Raw genomic sequence first — 20,577 nt, forward strand, 5'->3', positions numbered from 1 at the left:
GGACGGGACACAGAGGCTGCTCCGAGGAGCCACTACGCCGGGCCGAGGCTCTTGACTGCAGCCCCAGGCCCAGCCCACGTGGGTGGGGAGCGGTGGAGGCTGACAGCGGGTGACTCCAGCCACGGCCATGCGGTGATGGGGGGTCTGGTGCACATCGCCCACCGTAGGGTAGGGCGCGTCGCTGTGCTGCAGCATCCGCCCGCCACTCCGAAGGCCCAGGGCAGCGGCCCCAGCCGCGCGACCACCAACCACTTCCCGGCCACGCGCAGTTACCTCAGCTACTTCCGCCTTCCGGCTCGCAGCCAGTGACGCTCTGACGTGACGTCACGACACGAGCGGGAAAGCCTCGCTCTGGGACCGCCGTTGTTGCCGTTGGGCGGCAGTTGGGGAAAGGCGGCGGGCTGGGTCTCCCACTTAGCCGGGGCAGAAGCCATGGACAAGCACGTGAAGGGGTTGAACTCGTCCAGCCCTCTCCCGGGGGAGCGGCGTTTAAGCATGTTCGAGCAAGACAGCGTGAGCGACAGGCATTGCGCAGGCGCGGACCGGGGAACCGGCTCACTGCAGGCTTTGACGGGTGGGGGTGGGAAGAAAGTTGCTTCCCTAGGGACAGATGGGGCAGTGCGCATGCGCTGGGACGCGGGTCCGCTCTTGTGCCCATAGTTAATTGAGTAAATAGCAGCTGAGTGTGCGCCTACTTGGACGGTGCGCGAGGAGATGGACCCCGTGGGCATCCCCTGCTTCGAAGCCGCCGAGAGCGTGGGAGCTTCAGTTCCAGTGCATGCCTGCTAGCTTTTCCCTTTCGAGCCCACGTGCAAACTTCATGGGCGCCCTGGGGAAGGGGTTGCTTTCATAGACTCATAGGGCTGGAAGGGACCTCAGGAGGTCACCTAGTTCAGCCCCCTGCTTCCAGCAGGATCAACCCCAACTAAGTTATCTAAGCCAGGATCTTCTCAAGCTCCGACTTAAAAACCTCTAAGGATGGCGAATCCACCACCTATCTAGGCAACACATTCCAGTGCTTCACTGCCCTCCTGGTGAAGTAGTTTTTCCTAATATCCAACCTGCTCCTCTCATTGTGTAGCTTCAGGCCATTGCTCCTTGTTTTCCTATTTGTCACCACTGAGAACAATTTCTTTCCATCCTCTTTAGAGCTCTCCTTCAGGAAGTTGAAGGCTGTGATTAAATCACCCCTTAGTCTTGTCTTCTGTAAACTAAATAAACCCAAATCCCTCAGCCTCTCCTTATAGGTCATGTGTTCCAGCCCCTTAATCATTTTTGTTGCCCTCTGCTGAACCTGCTCCGGCACGTCCACATCCTTTTTATACTGGGGGGCCCGACACTGGACACAGTATTTCAGATGTGGTTTCACCAGTGCCAAATAGAGGGGAGTAACCACTTCTCTAGATCTGCTTGCAGTGCTCCTACTAATGCACCCTAATATGCTGTTAGCCTTCTTGGCTACAAGGGCACACTGTTTACTCATATCCAGCCTTGCATCCACCATAACCCGTAGGTCCCTTTCTGCTGTACTGCTGCTTAGACAGTTCGCCCCAGTCTATAATAATGGTTGGGATTCTTCCATCCCAAGTGCAGGACTCTACACTTCTCCTTGTTGAACTGCATCAGATTTCTTTTGGTCCAATCCTGTAATTTATCCAGGTCACTCTGGATCCTATCTCTATCCTCCAACATTTCTGCCTCTTCCCCTAGCAGTCCAGTCCCTCATCCAGGTCATTAATAAAGATGTTGAAAGATTTCTGTTGAAGGTCAGAGAAATTACTGATAAACCCAGGAAGCTGAGTAGCCAGTAAAACCTCAGCTGGTGCAGAGCTCGCATGGTATACATAAAAAGATCAGCATTCTATCACAGGGTGTGGGAGTTGGGGAGGCAGATGCATGGTATTTCCTATTATTTGGCCATAGGATGGGACCAGCTGGGGCTAGGACTTGTGCCAGCCTGGGGTTGAGGTGGGCTGGCTGCTGCAATTGCTTGAGCTTGGTATGGGTTGACTGGCCAGCATGTCTGGGGCTGTTCAGCACAGTCAACGCTATTCAGGTTGGCCAGCCAGATCAGGCTGGTCTGGGACTACTCTGTTGGTGGTAAGGGGTGGGTGGCTTAGGATTCTGGCCAGCCTTGGGCTTCTCTGCCTGTGAAACGGGAGAGTGGGGGCTCAAAGCTCCTGCCACAGAGACCGAGACCTTGCACAGAAGCGGCAGGATCTAGCCTCTCCAAAAGGGGATGGGTCCACCTGCCACCCATGTTGAATTTTTAGTTCTTGCAAATAGAAAAAACAAAACATATTTCTGCTTGAAACTATGCAAGTTTTATATGGAAGTCATTGAGACACAACATATATGCATCTGTGCAATGCAATTTGCACTATGATCTTTTGTGAGACTATAAAAACTAATCAATAAACAAATCAATAATAATGTTTATTGTATTGTTGAATTTAACATGAACATTAGTACCGAAAATTTACTGTTAGGTAACAAAGATGGATAAATAGCAAGGATTATGCTTTCCAAAACTTTTGAAAGAAAGTGAAAAGGATTTTTGACAGGCTGACAGAGGGTTTCTTCTCACCAAAATTGCTGAGTGCCCAATTCTGCCTGCACTGAAGTCAACTGCAAAATGTGGGCAGGTGTTGGTGAGAGCAGAATCAAGGCTTCGGTAAGCAAAATATAAACTTTGGCCATTTTCCCAGAAGGAGCACTTCTTATTTATCCATAGCAGATGTGAACATTTCACAGTATAATTTTTTTCATGTATGTTCTAAAATGATCATAAATAGAATTCAAGTCTTTCCCTCTAGTTATATCATTTTGACATACCATTACAAAACTTAACAGTCAAATACAAAAGCATGATATTGAGCTTTATTTTTTCTTTGATTTTAAAAAGTTTGCACAGATCTTAAAAGAAAGGATAAGAAGGTCAAGCCATGAAGTTCACGGTATGGAACCAGCGGATGATGAGTCATTTGCAGAATTTGGGAAAAGTGAAATATTTTCACTGAAGACTAACATAGCAAAAATAAGATATGCCAATACATACCAAATGGAGCCATATAAGAAATTCCAGGCTCATTTAGTCAGAAACAAAGCTCAACATATACTAACGGTAGAGTAATATTTTTTGTCTGAATTGTCTGTATGTAAGAGATTAATTTTAGTGCAAATGTGAGGCCCACATCCCCCAAAGACAGCCTTGAGGCTACTACAAAATTACTGTAAAGTTAAGCATATTTATAAGTATTTGCAGAATTGGAAGCTTAATCAGCAAATACAATACTGTACTAACATCATTATATACCCATCTGTATTCTCATTCTGTAAAATACGTAATGACTTTTGAAAAGTGCTTGCTGAGCACCAGCAGTGAAGGTGGAAGTTGAAGATTCTTCTTCGCATGCTTGTTCATGTCAATTCCAAGGTGTATCCAAGGACAGCATATGTACCATGACACTGGATCCTCCTGCAAGGCAAAGGAGGTATCAGACCAAATCTAGACCTATGAGCATTCAGCTAGTTCATGGTGAAGTTGAAGTTCTATATCGTTTCCCTGAGCTGGATCACATTCATTCCCTCAGTCTGGAAGAGTGGTATGCTGTCTCTACAAGAAAGATGCATACTCTCACCTGGCCATTTGTCCCACAGATGTTTCCTGAGGTTTCCACTGGCATTATCTGTTCACAGTGCTTGCGTTTGGTCTGGTGAGAGCCCCTGAGTATTTGCCAAGTGCACGTCCTGAAATCCTGTTGGTCAGGGGCACCTTCAGGAGGCTGGGACTTCTCATCAAGAACAAGGTGATGCTTTTCCCTCACCCAAAGAATAGAATTAATTGGGGGCAGTGATATACTCAGGTGAAAACAATCCTACCACAGTCCACATTTCAAGCAAAGACATATCTTATACAGACCCTCAGGCAATACCTCATCACAACTGTAAGTCTCCTGGGGCACACAGCAATCTGATCTCCCATGGTCAGACATGCCAGATTGAGGCTCAGTTTGCTCTTGGTGTGGCTTGTGTAAGTTTATCATCCCAGCTGGGACAATTTGGACTCAGCACTGATGGTACTGGAGCAGGGGCTAGAATCTCTTCAGCACTGGCTAGATTCTTGCAAAATTCTCAAAGGAGTCTGTTTTGCCCACTCCCTCATAAAACAATCCCTGCTAATGGAACCCTCAACTCTGGGCTGGATGGCATAATGAAGAAGCCTACAGAGGTAGGGTCGGTGGTCACAGGGTGAGCTCTGACTTCATAACAACAAGGAGTTCAGAACTGTGAAACTAGCTTGCCAAACTTTCTTAACCAGAATGTAAAGTCCGTGTATGGCAGTGATGACGGACAACATCGCTACCACAAGTATATGGCCCCTTTTTGTCTTGAGAGATGGTTAGTGGTGGTGAGGATCTATGGACGGTGTTTGAGTCTGCAGCTTCTTTTGTGGCTTATCTGTCCAATATTGGATTTGCATGGTCGACTGCAGTAACCGCATGTCAGTCTGTTTCCGAATTCTTGAGTCTGAGAGCTTTTCTTTCTAAGATGAAGTTATTTTGCATGGGTTGCACATATGATGTGAAAGGATGATGTGCCCTGTTGTAGCAGTCGTCGCCAGGTATTTTGATCTGATGATGTAATTCCCAGAATTTTGGATTGATGTTGAATTTTTTCACGGCGTTTTTGCATGTATCCTTGTATCTTAGCTTTGGTCTTTCTCTTGTTCTCAATCCACATGACAGTTCACTGAAGAGAATTTCTTTGGGAAGATCTTTGTCACCATTCTTCTCACATGACCAATCCAACAAAGTCTTCTGCTATTGAGCATCACTGTGAGGCTGGGTATGCCACCTCTTGATAGGATATCTGCATTTGAAACTTCATCTTGCAATTGATATCCATAATTCGGCAGAGGCAGCTAAGATGGAAGCTGTGCAGTTTTTTCTCCTGGTTTGAGTAGATGGTCCGTGCCTCAGTACCATAAGCAGGATACTCAGTACACATGCCTGGTAGATTAGTATCTTTGTTTGCACTGTCAGCTTAGGATTGCTCCATGCATGTTTCGTAAGTCGGCCAAAAATAGTAGCTGCCTTCGCAATTCTGATGTTCAGTTCTTCATCCATGGATAGGTTTGTGGTGACAGTAGAGCCAAGGTAACAGAATTGTTGAACCACATCTAATGGGCTGTTATCCAGAATGACATTGGGTCATTGAGGTATGTGTTGAGTGAATACAACAGTTTTCTTCATGCTTATGTCCAGGGATGACAACTTGCAAGCTCTGGACAGAATCCATCTGTGACTGTAGCATATCTTCATTATGAGTGATGAGAGCTGTATCATCTGCGAAGAGGAGTTCTCTAATGAGGACTTCCTTGACCATAGTTTTGGCCTTGAGTCTTGCCAGGTTGTGGGAAGAACTATCTAATCTTGTGTGGAGAAATACATTGTTGTATGCACAAAATGCACAATTTTGTAGAACTGAGAAGAATATGCTGGAGAGGGTAGGGGGAAGAACACAGCCTTGTTTGACTCCGCTGTTCATTGCAAATGGTTCCGATGTAGACCCATCATATTGCACTGTTGCTTACATATTTTTGTGAAAGGATGTTATGAACCTGAGTAGAGTCGGTGGGCAGCCAATCTTGGTTAATACTCTGAATAGTCCTGATCTACTAACTGTGTCAAATGCCTTTGTTAAGTCCTCAAATGCTATGAATCATGGCTTTCTTTGTTCTCTGCATTTTTCCTGTAGTTGTTGAAGAGAGAAGATCATGTCCATTGTTGACCTGCCAGCCCTGAAGCCACATTGTGTTTCTGGATAGACTCAATCTGCGAGTTTTTGCATCGCTACCACCATGTTTTATATAAACAAGCCAGGCAGGGCCTCCTTTCTCCCTCTCTATCATGAAGATCTCCAGCTTTGAGAATGTTGTATAGCCCATTCCCCATTCACTTGGAGTCATCCTATCTTCCAGGAGTACAGAATGAGCTGGCAGCTCTCCCTAGAAGGTTGTTTTGCAACCATGAATGGTCCATTCATCTGTATGTCAGACATTCAATCTTCAATCTTTTGTGATAACAGTGATGGAAGACACTGAAATATAATTTTATTTCTACATCTCACAAGAGGTTTAGTAGTCTTCAACACAAGAAGGTCGACTAACCTTGTGCTAGCATCTCCTCTCCTCTAATATATCCTTCTCCTATATATATGGTGGCATAAAACCTAGCAATGATGTGTGGCACGTGCTACACTGGCGTGGTGCTTTCACTGTCTGTCAGCTGCTTGGTGCCAGCCAATGTGTATGTGTGGCATGTGATGATTTATTGACTTCCACCAATATGAGTAAACAGAGTAAGTTACATTTTTAAAAAAGCCAGAAGGGAGTGAAAATACTACTGCTGAGGACCCAGTACTACTGAGTGAAGTAAATTTTCATAGGTGTTCATTAAAAAAATATTATTTGGTGTTCGATGGTCTCAAAGAGTTTAAGAAACACTGCACTGTACCATTGCCTAGCATGCCAGAGAGGATGAAGCTTTTGGCAGAGTGAAAACAAAACACAAGCAGTCCTGTAGCAATTTAAAGATTAACATTTTCATTCAGTAATGAGCATATGTGGGTAAGATCCACTTCTTCAGATTTTCAGATTGGAACAGTAGAGTGGTCCTCCAATTGGCGATGCTTTAACCTCTGGCTCCCATCTCCAGGGGAAAGCTTGGAAGTCAGAATCAGCTGATTGGAATCAATGTGAACAAGCACTCGAAGAAGAAAAAATGATTGCTCACCACCTCATAACTATTGTTCTTCAACATGTGTTGTACGTGTCCATTCCAGTACCCGCACTCCTTCCCCTCTATTGAGCAGTTGCTAGTGGAAAGTTTACCGATGGCTGTGTATGTGGCGCTCACGCAATGGATTGGAATGGATATGAGCAACACATCTTGAAGAATAGTTATGAGAAGGTAACAATTTTTTTTCAGCTGCTTACAAGATTCGTTCTCTTTTCTGTTAATAAATTAAAATGGGTCAGAACTATCAGAAATAAAATAATAGGAAATTGTGGATTTGTGAGATATCATTGTGTAATTGGTTCGGATAACACTTTATGATGTATTCTTGGTGGACTCCTTCTGATGTTGTTGTTATCAGTAGTCTGATTACCATATATGAAATTAATTTAAACTGAATGAGAGACTGCTCTGGAGAAGCTACTGGGACAGTCTACAGCTGCCAAAGAACAAAACATAAGAACATAAGAACATAAGAAGAACATAAGAACATAAGAATGGCCATACTGGGTCAGAACAAAGGTCCATCCAGCCCAGCATCCCATCTGCCGACGGTGGCCAATGCCAGGTGCCCCAGAGAAGGAGAACAGAAGACAATGATCAAGTGATTTATCTCCTCCCATCCATCTCCTGCCCTTGTTCTGAAGGCTAGGGCACCATACTTTATCCCTGGCTAATAGCCATTTATGGACCTAACCTGCAAAAATTTATCAAGCTCTTTTTTAAACCCTAATAGAGTCCTGGCCTTCACAGCCTCCTCGGGCAAGGAGTTCCACAGGTTGACTGTGCGCTGTGTGAAGAAAAATTTCCTTTTATTAGTTTTGAACCTACTACCCATCAATTTCATTTGGTGTCCCCTAGTTCTTGTATTATGGGAAAAGTTAAATAATTTTTCTATATTCACTTTCTCCACACCATTCATGATTTTATGTACCTCTATCATATCGCCCCTCAATCGCCTCTTTTCCAAACTGAAAAGTCCCAGTTTCTCTAGCCTCTCCCCATATGGGACCCGTTCCAAGCCCCTAATCATATTAGTCGCCCTTTTCTGAACCTTTTCTAATGCCAATATATCTTTTTTGAGGTGAGGAGACCACATCTGCACGCAGTACTCAAGATGTGGGCGTACCATAGTTTTATATAGGGGAAGTATGATATCTTTTGTCTTATTATTGATCCCAGGGAAATTTTGTTTATTCTGAAAAATGAGAACTAACCCTATTGACTCTGCAGTGGAGGACACATATTGTAGATATGCAGACCAAGCTGCCTTCTAGGTTATTTTTCATGAAACACAGTTAGAAGGGAAAAAGTACACGTCTGTTCATTTAGAAGAAAATTAAAAGATTTGTTAAAATATTTTCAGATGAAGTATTTTGTTATTTTGAGGGATAAAATTGGTTTACAATAAAAATGTTAACTATTTTGTTGTTTGGGGACATAATTTGTCATGTACAAACATTTATTTCCTTTTTATAGCTTTTATGCAAAAAGTTGCTAGCTGGAAATTACAATTTAAAAAAAAATATTTTAATAGCAGAGACTTCAAGAAACCAGTTATAATGGTGAGACCAGTGCTTCCTTGTGTACTTCCATCTCAGAAGAAATATTAACAGCTGTCAAGAACATGCGCTTTGATCGCTATAAGTACGTAGTAACAGTCCTAATCATTCAAAAGACTGGTCAAGCAATAAAAGTGAGTAGACAAATTAACTTATTCATCATATATTCGCCAAACAGTTAGACGTTTGGGGCCCTTTTGTGCCTCTAGGGCACACCACCATATTCTGGGTGGTCCAGGTGTGCAATGCTTTAAGTTGAGCTACCTCTCAGAGTTCCCAGGTACAGAAGGAACTCAGCCGCTCTGTCTGAATGACCTGTAGCATACGCACCTCACAATGGCTGACTAACATTGCTGGTCACTGTGAAGAAGGCATAAGAATTTTGCATGAGTAAACATTGCAGATTTAGCTCCAGTGTATGTTTCAGCTGCTATTTTAAAAGTGATAAGGAATATTACTGAGCAACATTTTTCAACTTTCAGATTTTCAGAGCTCCTGAAGTAGCTTTTCTCTAAAGGAAAATAAAATGCATTTAATAATTAATAAAAAAGTTAAAACTCCTTGTAATTTTCTGTTTTATGTATTTCTTATTAATTTAATAAATTAATATAAACTAGCTAACATGCTACATGTTCATTCTAAAATTCTAATCAGAAAAATATTTCCTTACAACATGCACTGTTTTATATTAGTTCTTTTTTTTTCTCCCCCATAGATCTCCAGTAGATGGGTGTGGGATGTTGCAAGAGACAACTGGGTTTCAGCTACATGTGAAACAGAATCCTTTGTTTCATTGGCTTTGATATTTGCTTGTTATTATGAGTAATTTTCTAAATGTAACCTATGTTAATGGTTATCACCATACTATATATGATTGTTCAAAATCTTCATAAAGTTATAGTTAGAATACTTTCTTTAAGTTACAAGCAATTGATAGATTCAAAGGTACAACAGTTTAAACTAATGTTTCCAATTGTTGTCTATAATTTTTTAAAAAATATAGATTGGTGAGTGCATACTGCATTCATCTGTCACAATGCAGTGTTTATGCATTTATGACAGGTATTAAGAACACATTTGGTAAGATGCTGAATGTGGCTTTGAATGAGTTGGTAAAGCATATATGTTTCCAACAAACAAGTGACAATTCCATTCAGAAAATAATTCTTTTCTGCTCTTTGATGTGACTTTGGAACAACAAGGTAACATATTTACTCTCAGTTGTAGTCATATTCATCCAATTTGACAGCAAACATTTCTTCAGAGAGCTGGTAATGAGGAAAGCCACTGGAACGTGGCTTATTTTTATAAGTTTTTCTTAGATTACATACAATTTCCCCACTATAACCAGGTGTTACATCTGTTAAATTCCCTTTTTTTCTGTATATTGAAGTTTGGAACATTGCATAAAAGGTCCCAGTCCTGCTTCTCTTGAAGTCAGTGAGAGTGAAGTCAACAACTACACTGACACCAGGATGTCCCCTCAAAATTACAAACCATCAGCTCTTTTATAATCCTTAGTCTGGAGAGTGATATATTGTATACAGTAGTGCCTTGATTGATGCAAGGATTGCGCTCCCATGCAGCCTTGCTTCACTGGAATTTTGCGTTAGTTGGGGATGGCTTTTTGCCCGGTGGAACACGTTACCTGCAGCAGGAGCACCTGTAGCTTCTTTTGAAAGGTCAGTCCTGGAGTTGGGGGGGGCAGTGGGGGAGGGTTAAGCCTGGTGGTGGGTTGAGCCATGGGATGGGGCAGGGGGCTAAGCCTGGACTGGATTAGGGCTATGGATTAGGGCTTTGGGGGTGGGGTGTGGAGTTGAGCCAGAGCTGTGCAGGGGGGCAGTTGAACTGAGGCAGGAGGGATTGAGCCAGAACCAGGTGTGGGGGGTGGTGAGCTGGGCTGCGGTGGGTTTGAACTGGAGCCGGGGCGGGGTTGAACCAGGGCTATGCGCAGGGGTGGTTTGAATTGGGGTGGACAGGGGGGTTGAACCAGAACTTTGTGTGGGGGTGGTGAGCTGGAGCTGTGCACGGGGGAGTTGAGTTAGAGCCATGCATGGGGGTGGTGAGTTGGGCTGTTGTGGGGTTGAACTGGGGCTGTGTGTGAGGGGTTTGAAGTGGGGTGGGGGCTGCGCCAGAGCCGCACGTGAAGGGGGAATTGAGCAGGAGCCACGTGTGAGGGATGGTGAGCCCAATGCAGGGGTGCAGGGTGAGCTGGAGCCATGCATGGGTGGTGAGTAGGGTTAAACTGGGGCTGTGTGGGCTTGGGGCAGTGGGGGAGGGTTTGAGCCAGGGACAGGGGATCGAGATTTTGAGTTGTGCTTAACTCATGTTAATTCGGGTTAATCGTAATTCCAACTCACACATTTCAAGGGGCTACTGTATACTGAGCTCAATGACTTTTTCATTTCATCCCACTGATTCGTATTGACCAAAAAGCCATTAAATATGTAACATTTTTTCAGTGACAAACTTAAATTTTAGGAGATGGACATGTAATCACAACACAATCACAACAATAAATCTATATAGATATATAGAAAAGAATGGTTAAGAGAAAATGTAGAGTATTTACAAAATATATTAGAACTTCAGCTATATTTACCTGTTATTTCAGTGATATGGATCAAATGTAACAATGCAGAAGAAAATAAACATTAATTGGTTTGAAAATACAGATCATGTTTAATTTTTCTGCTGAAATACCAGATGGCTTGATAATGTCAGGTTGCAGTTTAATTTCTTATGCCACAGTGAGTGTTCAGTCACATGGGTAGAAATCACAGTGTATTACATACTATTATTCCACACGGCTGAGCCATATTCTCCGATCTGGACACTGTGGCCTAGTGCTGTGAATCCATGTACCAGGTCACTATACCCAGAACAAGGAGTCCTGTCCAGCCCTGTGGTACAGAAGCTGCTGCTTCAGGATAAGTGCCTTGCAATCTTGCCTTCAGACCCCTGCCCTCTCTCATCAAGACTTCTCCCTCTTAGTGTTGCAGTGTTGGGCAGAGGGTGCTGCTGTGGGTGGTCAGTGCCTCCTCTTCAGTTTAGCATAGCAATGGTGCCCAAACTCTTTGGCATCACACCCCCTTTTTGATTTTTGAGAAACCCTTGCTCCCCCAACCTCTTCTTTACCATCATCCAACCCCCCCCCTTAGCAAACAAATTCAATTTGTAATTGAAAATTTAAAATAAACACAAAAGCTTGCATAAAATTTTTATTTAAAATTAAAAATAAGCACAAATAAACTTTCTGGGCCCAAAAATTTAATGAAAATGTAATTAGCATCAGAAATAGCAAAAACAAAATAAATTTAATGTGAAGGATGCTGCTGCATTTTCTTCACAAATTGGGTATTCCTAGGTTTGAAAGATGAAGATGAAAGTGCACAATGAAAATCATTTTTGATATCAGTCAATTTCTGTTTCATTTTTAATGTTACAAAACTTGAAAAGCTTTTTTCACAGAGGTGCACTGATGAAAAAGAATAATACATAGCACTTCTCCAACTTTTGAGTACATTGGGAAACATTTTATCCAAAATTCCTCCAAGCTTGCATTTTCAAAATTATCTTTCACACTTGAATCATATTTTATTTCGAGTGCTTGTTCTTGCAATGCTTCTGGCAATTAATCTACATCAACATTGAATGGATTGTGTATTAATTTATGAACGGGGTTGCCAGAAAAGTTGCTTGGAAAATAGTGGATGAACATGTCAGCAAGGAAGTCCCGATGAAATACAATTTTGTTTTTCACATCCTCTTTACAAAGTTCTTGGAAACCTTCATTTTCAACAAGTGATGAAAATGTCAGAAAAGACTAAAAGATAGGCATTGGAGCTTGTGTTCGACGTTTCCAAAGCTGGATTTTTTTTTTCTGTAAATGCTTTGATGGCATCATGGTGCACTATGATGTTTGCAGCATTGTTTCCTTGCAAATTCATAGTGAGATTGTTCAAAGATTCAAAAATGTCCATGAGGTATGCCAGTGAAAGTTGAAACGTTTGGTTCGTAAATGCATGACATAACTCTTTTTTCTTCTGTTGCTTGAGGAAAATTTCCACTTCATCTTTCAGTTTGAATAATCTCGAAAGCATGTTACCTTTGGAAAGCCATCATACCTCCATGTGAAACAAAAGAGTTTTATGATTCGCTCCCAAACCCATGCAAAGAGCAGCAAAAGGTCTCATATTAAAAGCACTGTTCTTCACAAAATTGACAACTTCGATGGCCAAATTCAAACAGATGGGTGAGTCATCTGGAAGAGTTTTAGTAGTCAATGCTTGTCTGTGTATGACGCAGTGAGTAGCGGTTACAGCTGGATTTTTTTCTTTCACCAATGTCACAAATCCAGAGCAAGAGCCAAGCATCACTGGAGCACTATCTGTGCATACACCAAGCAGTTTTCCCCATGAAAGTCTTTTTTCTTAAAAAAAAAAAAAAAAAAAGTCAAAAATCGATTTCATAACATCAGAAGCCTTTGATGTGGCCATCAGTTCCTTCAAAAGAAAGCAGCTCTTCTTTCACAGTTCTATAGTTAATTAATCGAACATAGACAACAACTGACAGCATTGTGCTACATCAGTGGTATCGTTGCACTGAATTGCTAAAAAAGGGGAAGCCAGCACTGCCTCCACAACTTGAAGTTTAAGATCTTTTGCCAGGTCATTGATGCGATGTTTCCTGGAGTTGTTGGAAAGCAAAATTTCCAAAAGCTTTTTCTTGCTTTTGACAACAAGCACAATATCAGCTGCTTTCAACAAGCAAGGCTACACAAGAGTTTCTCCTAGTCTGTGTACTTTTTTTGGCTTTAGCGATGAGCAATGTCAGTTCATAAGATGCTTCTACCGCTTCGGCCGACACTTGATGAAAAGCTCCAGTAGCATCCAGCTTCATGCATTTCAAATTTTGAAGTTTAGCACAAAAAATCTTTTGGTTTGTCTGTCAAAGTGCTGTCGTTCTTTTTCAAGTGTCACTCAAGTTGACTAGGTCTCAAGGCGTCATTGCTGAGAACTGTTTGGCACACTACACATTGAGGATGATCAATCCTGTTTTTTTCCATGACAGTGAAGCCATACTTCATGTATTCTTCATTGTACTTCCTTTTCTTAATCATGGCTGTAAATATGAATTAAAATAATCTATAAAAATAATTTTCCTGATGAGAATAAATTTAATGGATGCAAGTTATTTTGTAAGTTATTGCAAATATTTATTTGCTACTATTACTACATATGGATGTGTGCTGCCTTATATATACCCCACCGCCAGTAACCACGCAAGACTGGCTACCTATTCCCACAATAGAAAGGCCCAAACAGTCCCGTGAGCATGCTAGAAAGTTTGAAAAAGTTTCATTGCCCTGTACACCATTCTTCCGTCTCCCCAGCGAACAAACCGGTACCACTACATGTTGAAAAAAATTTGCATTTTGTGGTATGAAATTTGAAATGAAAAAATTTTACAGCAGTGGTCTCCAATCTTTTTACAACCAAGATCACTTTTTAAATGTCAGGGCAAGTCCCAAGACCCCCCACTTCCTTGAGGCCCTGCCCTCTCCATTCCTCTCCTCTCCATCATTTGCTGTCCCCAGCTCTTACTCACTCTCACTGGATTCAGGCAGGAGGTACAGGCTCTGGGGTGGGAAAGAGGAATTTGGGTGTGGGAAGGGGTGAAAGGTGCAAGCTCTGGGAGGGAATATGGGTGCAGGAAGAGGTGGGGAAGGTGCTCCTTGCTCAGGAAGGGGGCTCCAGTCTGGAGAGTGTTGGGGTCAGGTGGAGTATTCGGGTGCTGAGCAAGCCACAGTCCTGTGGATGTGAGGGTGCAGGAGTTCAGGTTGGGGTGTATGGGACTCAGAACACAGATTTGCAGGGTGTGGATTGTGCAGGAGTATTGTGGCAAAAGACGGGATGTGAGAGGCTCAGGACAGGGCATTTTGGTGTCTGATAGGCTCAGGATTGAGGTGTGTGTGGGAATGCAGGGGTGTTATGATACTGTCGCCATACAGGGGCTTGGGCCCGACTGAGGGCTTGTTGGCCAGGATTCATTTTTAAATATGTCCAACACAAATGTTTCAGCATTGTCTTTATTTATAGGAGCGGCAGGGAGCGTGTACTCATGGGGGTCTGGGTGGCGAGGAGAGGACAGTGTGGTTGGTACCTGGCGGTCCCACAGCTGCACACCAAATCTGAGGTCTCAGGAAGTGTGTGCGCTGCTTCCCCTCCCCAAACAGCTGGTGCATTTCCTGAAAAGCCAGTTCTGTTGCTCACTGGCAACTTCCTTCTGCCAGTGCTGCCTTCCTCTGTGGCTGGGGGAGGGAGTGGGAGTCACGGCTCTGTGCCAGCTCCAGCTGCTCAGGCAGCACATCCTCTGCTCCTCACTCCCCACTGCAGCCTTACACCACCTGCACAACTGGAGCTTCCAGAAGTTCACCTTTTGAAATTACATTGTAACGTAGATGTAGCCTGATAGTTTTCTTCTTTTGATCAGGCTCACAGCTGTCAGTTTTCAGTAGATGTTCACAAAATGTATAATTGGATTTTTCTTAGATGTTTTTCCTCCTTCTCCCATCCTGCTTTACTCTTGGGAAAAAAAATTCCATGGCTCAGCTGGAGATTTCCCAGTTGAAGCTGGTGTATGCAAAGTAGGAAAAACCCATCTGAAACAGATTGTGCCTTGTAACAGAGCCTACACTGTGCTTCTCCCATTCACAGAAATGCCACCAACAATACCACTTCTGGCCTCCTGTCTGATTTGAGGGATGTGACAGGATTGGATTGAGTCCATATTCAAATGTTTCACACACAAGCCACTTTCTGCTTGAGCCTCAGAGACGTAGCTGTGTTACTCTGTATCTTCACAAAACTAAAAAGCAGTCCTGTAGCCCTTTAAAGATTAACAAAATGATTTATTAGGTGATGAATTTTCATGGGACAGAACCACTTCTTCAGATCTGGAAAATCCTGATGGATGATAAATTGAGATGAAGAGAATTTAACAGAAAAAAATGAAATAAAAACCATTGAATCAGCTACATAGGACAGAAGGAGTTGGGGAGAGAGGGAAGACAATTACTTACTGCAAGTAAACAATAGACACTTGCAATAAGTTTCTCATTAAAATTGAATGAGAGATTCTGCTCTGAAGAACCTACTGGGACAGTCTACAGCTGCCAAAGAACAGGGAAATTTTACTGTTTACCGTGAAAAATGAGAACTAACCCCATTGATTCTGCAATGCTGGAGACATATTAGCTGTGTCTACACCAGCAAGTACATTCAGAAAATCGAGCTGCCTTTCGAAAGAGTCTGTAGAGTGTCTCACATAAAACATGCTCTTTTTGGAAGGACATTGAAAGAATGTGGTGCTGTTTTCGAGAGTGCTCCACCAGCCCCGTGATAGGAAGAGCGCCCTCTTCTGAAGGATTCTTTTGAAAGAAAACGTGTGTAGACACTCCACATTTTGCAAGAGGAGTCCTCTACGGTGCCGACCAGCTGGCATGCAGAGATGCCCTGGCCAGTGGCAACAGAGCTCTATGATCCCTGGGGTCCTGCTGTGTTTAAAGCTGTACAGACCCAGAACCCCATGGCAGGAAGCTGAGAGCGTGTTAGTAGCACCACAGGCACGAGCCTCCTGCTGCAGGCCCTCATGGCCAAGCCTGAACCCCAACAGCCAGAAATGGCCAACCCTCAATGCAACAGCAGAGGCTGGAGTTCCGGAACATGAGTGTCATGTGTTCGGCCCATCCAGCCCACATAGACTTCCATGAAGCGGCCTTTCGAGTTCACCAGGGCTTGGAGTACTACCGAGTGGTATCCCTTTCTTTTAATGTAGTGGCCAGCACTTTGTTTCAGGGTGTGGATGTAGGATGTGTCCCCTGTCCAGGATATCAAAGCAATTTTGGAACCTGAGTGTGGTGAATCCTGCAATGACTGCCTCCAGATCCTTCATGCGGACAACCCTTGGCAGGAGCATGGCACTGATGGCTTGGACGACTTGCATAGGATGGAGGGCATGTGCACTTGTGAGGGCATGATGGGGTGTGCCTGGGCCCCCATGTCCCTTCCCAGCCTCTGACACCCCATTTCTCCTCCTGGTCCCTGCCCTCCATGCCCCCAGCCTCCAATAGTCCCCTTTACTCAAGAGCCTCCTCCCCCTTCCCTGTGGCAGGCACATGATCCAAGGATGCCTTACCTTCATGAGAACAGCCCTGACAGTGGCTTGCCCACCCCGAACTGGCACCCCACGGATTGGTAGCTGTCCAGGCTGGACAGCTTCCAAAGGGCGATGGCAACTCACTTCTTGAATGAGAGTGGGCCGCATGCAGGTGTCCTGGCATCTGAGTGCGGGGGTAAGCCAGTGGCAGAGCTCCAGGCAGGTCTGCTTGCTCCTCTTCTAAAGTCCTGTAGCCATCTCACATCGTCTGACTCCTCCATCACCAGCTGGTCCAACCAGTCTGAGGTGCTGGGGTGGGTCCAGAGGCACCAGGACACCTGGGATTGAGGGGATGCTGGCGGGATCCCAAGCAGGGGGGTTCCACATCCCCGTGGGGAGGCTCACCCACGGGAGGTGGTGGAGGCTGACCACAGCATCCAGGATGGCCAGCTGTAGTTGTCTGGTTGTCTGGTCCTGCACTTGCTCTATGTTGCTTGGGTGAGCTCAGCAGGCCTCAGCGTGTGCAGGCAGGTGTGTTTGGGAGGGGCCCTTTAAGGGACCGGCTGGCTACAGCTCCCAGAAGGGCTTACCAGCCATGAGACCCTATCTGTGGTGTTTCCTGCTGCATTTTTTCAAAAGAGCAGCTGGAGGTGTGTGGATGCTCTCTTTTGAAAGAGCAGAGCAATCTTTTGAAAGAAGGCTTGATCCGTTTTATTTTATGTAGACGCATTCTTTTGAAAGATATTCTTCTGGGGTATATCTTTCAGAAGCTCTTCTTTCGTAAGAGCGCTGTAGTACAGCTCAGGTGTACATGCAGACCAGCTGCTTTTCTAGGTTATTTTTCATGAAACAGAGTTAGAAGGAAAAAAGTATACTTCTGTTCATTTCGAAGAAAAAAGATGTGTTAAAATATTTTAAAGTGAAGTATTTCAACATTTTGAGGGATAAAACAGTGTTTTACAATAAAAATACAGTGTTGTTTGGGGACATCATTTATCGTGTACAAATATTCTAGTAAAATCATTATGTTCATCTTTAAAGTGCTACATGACTGCTGTTTTGTTAGGATACAGACTAACACGGCTATCTCTGTTACTATTAAACATTCTAGTAGTTTATTCAAAAGGTTGTTAGCTGGAAATTACAGGGTTTTTTTAAAATGTTTTAATAGCAAAGACTTCAAGAAACCCATTATAATGGTGAAGCCAATGTCTCCTTGTGTACTTCAATCTCAGAAGAAGTATGAATTATTTTGTTAATCTTTAAATGCTACAGGACTATGTTTTTCATTTTCTGCTTAAGAGTTTTGGATGTTGCATCACTAAGGTTATCATGGAATTTTTAAGTCTGTTCTATTCTGGTTGCCAAACAGAGCTCTCAGTGTTGAACAAGCATGTAGTGCTTGTTAAGACAAGTTAAACCAAGTCTACTGCTCTTTTTGGAAACACCAGGTCAAATATGCTGCACCCCACACTTGGGACTCACTCCCCATAAATACCTGCAAAGTTACCTCATTATCCACCTTCTCATCCTGACTTAAACTCTCCTTTGCTGTGATGCCTACACAGTTTCAGAGAGGGACCAATGCTAGTCTGTAACTTAAAAAACAACAAGCAGTCCTGTGGCATTTAACAACTTTTATTTGGTCATGCTGTCAGTGTGATGAGCTCACTGTCTGTCATGCTGACTAGTATTGTTTTATTTTACTCCCCACACATCTGGCTGAAGCGTGTGTTGTCTAATCTTATACTTAGAGCAGGTCTACATTAAACCTGAAAGTCGATCTGATATGTGCAATTTCAGCTGTGATAACTGCATAGCTGAGACAGACATATCTAAGGCTGCGTCTACACTATGAGATAAAATCGAATTTAAAGGAGTTAGCTTGGCATTAAAATGTTACTGTCTTCACTGTAAATGTCACTAGCTCGATTAAGTCTGCCCTAATATCGATAACAAAATGTCGATCTCAACAGATGTGTATAGTGTCAATCTTGAGTTTAAAACGTCAAATAAAGGCTAGTGTGGAAGTGCCATGTCTTTCATTCAGATTTATTAGCTGCTACTAATGGGAGACAGAAAACTAATCAGGGCTGCTGCATTCCAGCCACACGGGGTCAGGTATCCCGTGGCTAGGTGGCTCCTGTAACGCAGGGCCAGGCACCCCACAGCCAGCCAGCTCCAGCCGTGCAGAGCCAGGTACCCTGCGGCCAGGTGGCTCCTGCTGGGCAGGGCCAGGCAGCTCCAACCATGCAAAGCCAGGCACCCCGTGGCCAGGTGGTTTCAGCCGTGTGGGGCCAGGCACCCCATGGCCAGGCAGCTCCAGTTGTGTGAGGCCAAGCACCTTGCGGCCAGGCGGCTCCTTCTGCATGGGGCCAGAAGCCCATGGGCAGCCGCCCACCCCACGGGTGCCCTTGGCCACCTGCGACCAGGCGCCCCCCCAGCCAGTGGGCTCCAGTGGCTCTTCCACTGGAGCTGGTGAATGGCAGGGGTTTGGGTTTTTTTGGAGAGGGTTTTTTGGAGGTGGGGGGAATGTTTGGGTGTTTTTTCAGGGGGATCGTTTTGGGGAGGTATTTTGGGGGGAAGTTGGGGAGGGAATGGGGGTGGGGGAGCCTATTGGACGAAGAAGTAAATCCTTGTATTTAATGGACTATTGGGAAGAAGGGACAGCCCTTCCCCTCCATTAGTCCATTAAATGTTTACTACTAGCGGGAACTGGGAAACTGATGGCGCTGCTGCACCGGGCTCCTGGTTCAGAATGCAGGGCTGAAGGAACTGTGGGATAGGTTCCCACAATGCGCTGCTACAACAGGTGATATTTGGTGATTTCAGTGTGGAAGCAATATGTCGAATTTGTTGGGAGCCTGTGGGAAGTGAGGATACTCAAAATCGAATTAAAAAACAAGCATTATAAAATTGATTTTAATACATTCGAATTTATCTTGCAGCGTAGACCTAACTAAAATCGATTTATCAGGCTGCACACACAGAGGGAGATCAATATGAGAAACTCTCCCATCGACCTCCCTTACTCCTCACCAGAATGAGGAGCACCAGGGCTGACTGTTGAGCCCTGATGGTTCGATTTAGCTTGTCTTCACTAAGGCTGTGTCTACGCTAGAGAGTTTTGTTCACAGAAGGGGCCTTCTGTTGACATAACTCAGGGAGCTTCTGCACACTTAAAGCATTCTGTTGACAGAGTCTCAGCAGAACTCTGCATTTGCCACGACAGTATTACCCCTCAAAAATCTGAGGCATAACTGACGGCAAGAGTGCAGTGTAGACATTTCTGTCCACAGAGAGGACTTCTGGTTGCTGGGCAACCCTCTTTGCAGAGCTGCCATATGGCTTTCTGCCACCAGAGGGCAGTGCAATCTGGCAGTTCTCTGTCGACAGAGCAAGATGAATAGAAACAATCTGTCGACATAAGTTATGTTGAGCTTTCCCTGTTGACAGATGCTTCTAGTGTAGACATAGCCTAGGCATGCTAAAATCCAGCCCCAGAAGATGAGCACTGACGGGGTCATCTTCCCGTAAGTACAGCTGTGCCCTTAAAATGCAGCCCAAGTGTAGCCCGGCAGTGAAACTCCCCAGTGCGCACTCAGCGGCGCTGCTCCTCGGGGGCAGCGGGTTTGCAGAAACCTTGGTGGTACCCAGATCCCCCCAGAGCCTGGATCCCCCCCAGACTTAGGCTGGTGGGGAGGGAGTTGGGATGCGGGAAGAGGTCGGAGGGGGACACTTGAGAGCTCGCCAATGGCACCCGGCCCCCTCCCTGCGCGAGGCGAAGCGAGGCGGACGCCTTGGCCCTTGCAGCAGCCCGGCTGTCAGCGAGCTGCCTCGGGCCGCGTAGACCCGGGCCGGGCCGGCAGGGCTGGGCGATCCCCGCCCGAGCACCAGTAACAGCCGGAGGCGGGAGCGCTGTAGCAGGAGCTCAGGCGTGAGGGTTACTCAGGAGCCGGCCTGGGGCTGAGGCTGCTCCCGCGGGGCGGTGACTAGGGCGGGGGAAGGGCGCGCGGCGCTGCGGGTGGGGGCCGGCCGGCAGGTGGCGCTGCGCG

General features: G+C 44.8%; 2 protein-coding genes across 8 annotated transcripts in view; one reads left to right on the forward strand and one right to left on the reverse strand.

Annotated features, from left to right (window-relative positions):
• Window positions 1–407, reverse strand: part of ERMARD (ER membrane associated RNA degradation) — a 103,254-nt gene extending 102,847 nt beyond the window's left edge. For all 7 annotated transcript variants that reach the window (XR_012644988.1, XR_012644987.1, XM_074990224.1 and 4 more), the window contains exon 1: window positions 274–407. The gene's annotated coding sequence lies outside the window, so the exon portion shown is untranslated. The remainder of the gene's footprint in view (window positions 1–273) is intronic.
• On the forward strand, window positions 345–10,048 carry DYNLT2 (dynein light chain Tctex-type 2). Its single transcript, XM_074990227.1, has 4 exons — window positions 345–513; window positions 2,906–3,124; window positions 8,338–8,496; window positions 9,078–10,048. Exons 1-4 carry the CDS (start codon window positions 433–435, stop codon window positions 9,186–9,188), a joined length of 570 nt encoding a protein of 189 aa, XP_074846328.1. The 5' UTR covers window positions 345–432; the 3' UTR covers window positions 9,189–10,048.
• Window positions 10,049–20,577: the final 10,529 nt, after the last annotated feature.

This window comes from Carettochelys insculpta, chromosome 3 (assembly GCF_033958435.1).
Source record: "Carettochelys insculpta isolate YL-2023 chromosome 3, ASM3395843v1, whole genome shotgun sequence".
Taxonomy (NCBI): domain Eukaryota; kingdom Metazoa; phylum Chordata; order Testudines; family Carettochelyidae; genus Carettochelys; species Carettochelys insculpta.